The sequence below is a fragment of the Penaeus japonicus genome, unplaced genomic scaffold (assembly GCF_977035675.1).
Source record: "Penaeus japonicus unplaced genomic scaffold, GWHDUDI00000001_assembly GWHDUDI00000006, whole genome shotgun sequence".
In the NCBI taxonomy this organism is placed as follows: domain Eukaryota; kingdom Metazoa; phylum Arthropoda; class Malacostraca; order Decapoda; family Penaeidae; genus Penaeus; species Penaeus japonicus.
Window position 1 is genome coordinate 4128243 of NW_028234408.1, and position 7500 is coordinate 4135742.

General features: G+C 34.9%; 1 protein-coding gene across 1 annotated transcript in view; it reads left to right on the plus strand.

The window, feature by feature from the left end:
* The window catches only part of lqf (epsin homolog lqf), a 53419-nt gene that overhangs the window by 17121 nt on the left and 28798 nt on the right, over positions 1-7500 (plus strand). Inside the window, exons 2-7 of the mRNA XM_086537438.1 lie at positions 1-56; positions 1297-1506; positions 1656-1784; positions 2073-2162; positions 3323-3382; positions 6214-6292. The exon at positions 1-56 is cut by the window's left edge and continues 159 nt beyond it. Of these exons, the coding sequence (XP_086393564.1) occupies positions 1-56; positions 1297-1506; positions 1656-1784; positions 2073-2162; positions 3323-3382; positions 6214-6292 (624 nt within the window). The remainder of the gene's footprint in view (positions 57-1296; positions 1507-1655; positions 1785-2072; positions 2163-3322; positions 3383-6213; positions 6293-7500) is intronic.

The following is a 7500-nucleotide window of genomic DNA, read 5'->3' on the forward strand; positions in this document are numbered from 1 at the left end:
TTTCGGGCTTACGCCGTAATATGAAAAACATTGCTCATAATTATACAGATGCACAGGTAAGTAGTAACAGCTGGTGTTACAAAAGAAGAGGTTCATGAAGAAAATATGTATGGTAATGAGTATTCTGTATGGCTTTGCAATTTAGATTAGAGCATATAGATTTGTCTTTTTCTGGGTGTGACATTTCTTAATTAGAGTATTTTACAGAGTGATTTATGTACAGATTATACCCTTGATGCATTACTGGTATGTATCATTTTTTGTGTAATTTTAAAGATGAATTACGCATGTAATATTTTGAAGAAAGAAAAAAGAAAGTACAATCATTTATGCTCAGACTGCCCATAAAACTTCATTGCAAAACTCTAAGGATTTATCTCAAAAGTGAGTCTGTTGCATTCAGCTTTGTATTGCAAACATCTTTGGTTACTGGGCAGAATAACTAGAGTCTATCAGGAGGTTAAAAAAGTGTGAGTATCTCTATCCATAATTCCTAGTTACTAATTTGTAAGAATAGAAAGATCTCTCAAGTTTTTATTATATTTAAATCCAGTCTTTGATCAGTTTCACTACAATATATATATATATTTTTTCGCTTTGCTGTTTCTTGCTTGTAATTTACTCACATGTGAAAAGGGGTTTTGATGACAGCTTCAAACTTTGATATTGTGATTTTGTCAATATCTATTCAGATCTTGATCCATATTGACTAATGATCTAGCTCTTTTTTTTTTCTTTTTCTTTTTTATAGACAAAGCCAATTACATTGAATACCAAAGGATTCCTCTATTAATTGGATATCGTATTAGGAGATGTTTTAATTATTTTGCTATGAAAAAGGAATGAGTGATGATGACTACTGCAGGTGACTCAATCCATCCCCAGTGTCTAAAATGTGCTCCTGTGCCAATATGGATGCTTTTCACTGTGGCACTCACAGTCACAAGCACAGATTTCATTCCTCTTCCCTACCTCTTCTTGTTATATTTATTGTAGGTGGTTATATGTTTCGTATTCGTTCATGACAGCACAAAAATACGAAAAAATAAAGTTGCCTTTTGTCCTCCCATAAAACAGCAATTCTTCTGATAGAGCCTGTCATATGGCACATATAAGTCTCTAAACTCAATAAAACACACTAAAAATTAAAACACAAAAAACGAGGTGATTCAAATTATATTGCTTCAAGCGGTCTCTCTCTAAAATAAAACCTATCCTGGAGGCTGGGCAAGCAAATTTATCTCCGTCTGCAATGGGTTAAGACATGTCTATTAAATGAACCAAACTTTTTTCCAGATAAAAGTAAGAGAAGCAACGAGTAATGATCCTTGGGGCCCTTCGTCCACCCTCATGTCGGAAGTGGCAGATCTCACTTACAATGTGGTGGCCTTCTCGGAAATCATGCAGATGATCTGGAAGAGGCTCAACGACCACGGGCGGAACTGGAGACACGTGTACAAAGCGCTCGTCCTCTTAGAATATCTCATAAAGACCGGCAGCGAGAAGGTGATTAAAAGAAAAAAAAAGATGAATTTGTAGATATAGTTCATAGCATAATTGTGGCATTTTTCAAAGGAAAGGTGATTTGAAAGACTAATGATATTTGAACATATTGGAGACATTTTGTTATACTTACCAGCTTTTACTCCACTTAGGTTGCAGATCAGTGTAAGGAAAACATCTTTGCCATTCAGACTCTGAAGGACTTCCAGTACATTGAAGAAAACAAAGATCAGGGAATGAGTGTGAGGGAAAAGGCCAAAGCTCTTGTCACACTTTTAAAGGTGAGAGAAATTTGGAGTGTTGTGGAAATCCTGCATAAGAAGTATTTAATATCTGTCATATTTCTGCTGAAGACTTTTTAGCTGAACCATCAGATTGCTTGCTTGTGAAAGTCTTGATCATGCAGTCCCCATCAGAAATGTGTGATGAACATGTAGTCAAAATCTTGTGAAAATTGTCTTTATTATTTATACCCTTCTCGTCAATTCTGACAATGAACGATGTTTGAAAGATTTATTCTCCAAAGGCAGAAGAAGAATAAATAAAACATCGTCTCCTTTGCATTTCAGGACGACGAGCGGCTTCGGAACGAAAGAGTGAGAGCTCTGAAGGCCAAAGAGAGGTTTGCCCAGAGTGTGTCAGGCATTGGAAGTGACAGCGTAAGTTACAGCCTAGTCATGTTTTTTCTTTTTTTCTTTTTGTTTTCTTTCACAATCTAGCTAAACTTTTAACAGTGTAAACTGGTATCATTCAAACAAATTAATTGAATTAAAGTACTTTTTTCCTCTTATCTCTCATAGTGTGTGACTTTTAAATGTGCAGTCCTGTGCTTTTGACTGAAACAACAGTAAAAGCCTAGATTTCTAAACTAGTCTCCTAATATTATTTTATAGATCTAGATCAAGAATATGTGTGCATAGGGAAAGCTATGGGTGCAGTGCCTTGAATTCACCTATGTATATATTATTTGTACTATACATATTGCTCTACAGATAGGAAGGGCCTATGAAGCTATCACAACTAAACTATAAAGCACCTGGATAATTTTTACACAGTGGAGTAGATTCTTGATAAACTGGTGCAGGTTTTGGAACACCAAGAAAAATTACAATAGATATCAGAATTTTTCATCCTATTTTAAAATGCAAAACCTATTTTGTTATGCTAGGAGTTTTGTTCAAATTCATGTATCTCTACTAAAACCAACAAAGGTTTTTTATGATTTTCATTTTTCATTTTATTTTTTTTTTAGTTATGTAGATCTTCACATATTCCATATGTTTAAGTCAGATCTAATAACTGTTTTGAAGATGCATATATGAAAAATTCTGATATTTAGGTATGATGAGTTTAAATTTCACAAAGGAGACGGATGTCCTCTTTTCTGTATATGTGGTGATACAAGATTTGTTTCCTCTTCATTTTACCACTGTCAAGAATAAAGCTTTTTAACAGAATTGATTAACCACTAATTTCACGTAAATTCACATCGTTCCCATAGAAAGTTTTCATTTAACGGCCTCGTTGATTTACTCATGATCTCATGCTTGCTTCACACCTTTCATTCACCAAACAGCACAAGGTTGAAAGAGACATGGGAAACCAAAGCTGTACCTTGCCAAGTTTTTTTCTGTCTGTTCATTTATGGTTGGAATTATTTGCACTTGAGTTTCATGATTTCCTTGATCAATTTGAATATGATTATTTTTGTTAGTTTGTTGTTATTATTACTATTATTATTATTATTATCATCATTATCATCATCATTGTTACTTTGACTGTTCCATATGCATGCTCATTTTATCCCACATTGCGACAGGGAAATCCTAGAGACCGACGATATGCTGAGGAGTTGACAATTGTCTGTGATGGTGAAAAGGTTGGATCATATTCCCTTGGCTAATGGTTTTACCCTGTATACAGTTGATGTTTATGCTGTATTTATCAGTAGGGCTATTAGCGCAATAGCTAATGATGGCAGTTGGTAATTAAGCTGCATTTTCCGACAGGGCTAATTGTTTGATAGCTGAATATATTGGTTGGTAATTGGTAGTGTTGTTTGGTATATATGATAGCTACTGCTAATCAATATTGCAGTTATTATTAGCATTAATGTATTTCTGTCCTTTAGATTTTTTTGTGTGAAATAGTTTTATAGAAAGATATAAGAATAGGCAGCATTACAATACTATCTTTGAAATTTGCAGTGATATTTATTTCAAATATTTGGTTATTTGTCTCTTATCGCCAAGCATGCAAGCTTAAAATTGACACACAAAAGGCTGCTTTGGCCACAGCCTCAAAGAATTGTTGGTCTCATTCTCCTTTAATTTGATACACCAATTTTGCTTAAGCTACAGTCTCTGCACATTTATGGTTGGTTGAACACAAAAGCAGCACTTCTTTGCTAGAAAAAATAGGTAGTGATGATGGTGACTGGAATCATAATTCAAGGTCTACAGCTACTTTTTAGGTCTGAAAAAAAGAGAAAAAGGAAGAAGATGAAAAGAATAAGGAAACTGGGAAAATTGACTTTGACTACAAGGTCTTTTTTATTTAGCAAAGTGGAAAACAAGATTGATGGAAATTAGATTTATGCCGATTGTCTCAGATTAAGGTTTACAATATTTTTGGTAAAGTATTAGGACTCGGTAGGGTGACAACATTAAGATGATAGATAGGTTCCTCATTTGATACCCTTTTCCTTGATATTTTGATTTTAGGAGTTGAGTCGAAACCTGTTATTTTAGAATCACCAGGTGTTTTCCATATTTCCAGGAGAGAAGGAAGGCAGTCCTTTTTTTGCTGTTTGGTGACAGGATTGTCATGAAATGTATTATTCATTAACTTTGGACAGAAGCTTGTGTGAAGTATGGTGTAGTTGAAAACTTTGTTATTTGTGTGAGCCGATTGCTTATTCCCCTTACAGTCGTTTTAAAACTATTTTTGTTCCGCTGTCTCACCGTGCGTTCTTAACTCTCCTGTGCTTTTCACTCTTACTTTCCCAAAGAAGCTTGGGGATGTGTACTTAAACAGAAGAGTAGGGAGAACTTTCCCAACATTCTTGCATTTGTGAAAGCTGCCTGGTATGTTTTTGTTGAAGGCTTTTCCCACTTTCCTTCACAGGACATAAGCTCTCCCACTAGTCCCTCTTATCCCGATGTAAGTATCAACTTATCTGTGTGCTTAGTAGAATGTGGATCGGCTATAACATGTAACTTGTGCTTTGACCTGACAATGCTTTAAGTTAGATTTTTTTTTTTTTTTTTTCAAAAGAAATTTAACTTTTCACCATATTGGTGTATAGAAATCATGTTTTGCCAGATAGATGGAACAGGTATTGGTTGTCAGAGATTACACATATATGGTTGGCAGATCCATGATGAAACACAGTAGAACAGTGCATGTTAGATATTAAGCTACTCTTTGCATGAATAATGTTTATAATTTATGACAAATTTGTGGAAGAAGATGACAAAAAGATAATTTTTTAAAGTATGTTTTTAAGACAACTATTTTGTTGGTGTTGTTGAATATTTGCAACTGGATGTGTCTTGATTTTACTCTAAGATAATTTTTGCTCAAAAGAATCTCAGATCAAAAGTGAAGAATATTGTCAATTAACATATATATATCTCTGTTCCAAGAGATGTCTCCTACTTTTCACATACCTAACTACCCCACCCCCCAAAGATATCTCACACTCACACTCACACACTCACTCACACTCACACTTACACACCACTCACACTCACACTCACACTTATACTCAAACTCACAGACACACACATACACACACACATACACACACACATACACACACACACACACACACACACACACACACACACACACACACACACACACACACACACACACACACACACACACACACACACACACACACACACACACACACACACACACACACACACACACACACACACACACACACACACACACACACACACACACACACACACACACACACACACACACACGTTCATAATATATGTATGTATTTGCACATATGTTTTTGTATATGTTTATCCTTATTTTATTTTCTTTCACTCTCCTGTACTCCCCTCTTACCCCCTCTTCCCTACTTATGTATTTTTCTCACTATTAATAATTTCTTTCTTCAGACTCCACTCCACTTGTTCCTATTATTTCTTATTCTTACCATTGTTCTTTTTCTTATCCTACTAACAAGAGATTTTGGAATGATTTTCATTGTGATAAGTAGGCCATCATTTATTGCAGTCCATTATATTAGCATTAAAGTCTTGTAAATGCAAGTTATTGCCATTTTCTTATTGTTTTAGAGAATATTTTGCTCTCATATATTATTTTATCTTGCCATTGTAGAAAGAAATATTCAAGAAGAAGTGAAATGTTTGTAGGTGTAAGATTTTGTAAATTGTTTTAATTAGGAGGTTTGATTTTGATAATGTGAATATTTTTTTTATATGTGATGCAATGATCTGAGCAGTTGCAAAAAATTTATTCTGAGTGTGTCATGAAGTAGAGCATGTTATGTAGCTATGTTATTATTTTTTTATTATTATCATTTTTTTCCTTTTTTTTTCAATTTCTTGCATATCTGTCAAGTGTTTGTCTCTCCATCGAACATCACTGAGCTGCAGTCTTGCATAGTTACTCCTCTCCAGTCCTTACGTGTCCTTTGCTGATTGTATGTTTTCTTTGCAGACATATGTAACTAGTACATCTCGCCCTAATGAAAGGAACGCTTATGGAGTACAAGATGGGCCTTCAGGTCTCGAGCCACGTGAGTAGTATTAGGGTCTCAGTATTGCTGTTATCTAATTATTCAGCTTTAAAATAATTTTTTGTATATATTTGATTTCAGCACTGACATTTTATAGGTGTTATATATGGGGGAATTTCAGAGAATATGCCTCTTGGTATTTCACAGAAACATTACGTTCACAAAATTTGTCTATACTTGTAAGCTAGATGGATGGAAATTATTGTGTTATGGTGAAAAGGCTACATATACATACCTTACCAAGATTGGAGCTTGGGGGAAAAGTGCAGTTCCTCTTGAAATTATATCCATTAACAAGGTTCAAGAGCTATTACATTTCTTCAACATGCCTTGTAACATTTACTCTTTTGGACGGTATTGAATGTACCACTTCTCATAAGCATAAAGGAGTAGTTGTTGAGGAATATAAAGGATGATAGACTGATGAGTAACTGATAAGTTTAAAGGATACAAGTAAAGTATATAGGACCTTAATAATTGATAGTGATGATGTACTTAAATAAATGATAGATATGAAGGACCTAAGAGGTTAATAGTTATATGATAAGTTTAGTGGGTGAATTGATATACAAAATTATTTATTTGTATCTATTCAGCAGTGTCACTGGAATATGCACTGCATAGAAACTTTTACTGGTAATAGCAATTGTCCAGGGTTAGCAATCTCATTTTGATACAATGACATTTTAGTATTTTAAACTACAATAGAAAAGTAAGGAACTAGGAGAATATATATGCTGTCAAATGATACTGTTTTCCTGACTGATTGGGCCAATGGCTGCCTTGAAAGGGCTCGTCACTACCAACCAACCTGTACATGGCTGTGTTGGCACAAAACAGACATAGGCCCTGCCACTGTATGTAGTGGTATAGTTCAAACTTATTGGCCTAGGGAGAAAAACAAAGGAGCTAGCAAAATGCAAAAGATGCGAAAGGTATACTCACCCATACTTGCTCTCACTAGGAAGATTGATTTGAAATAAGCCAGGCGAAGAGACAGTGGCTTAGACATGAAGCTCCATAATCCAAAAGAACCATTTCATGTGGTATAACTTTAGTCAATGAAATGATATTCAACCATTAACTGATGGGGGGAAGGCTGTCTAGCACTGCACCTAATCAAAGAGGAAGGGAAGGCAGGAGTGATTAAGGAAGCATGAATGAGAACAAGTAAAGTCACACTTTAGTCAGGGTGTGGCCATTGGTTA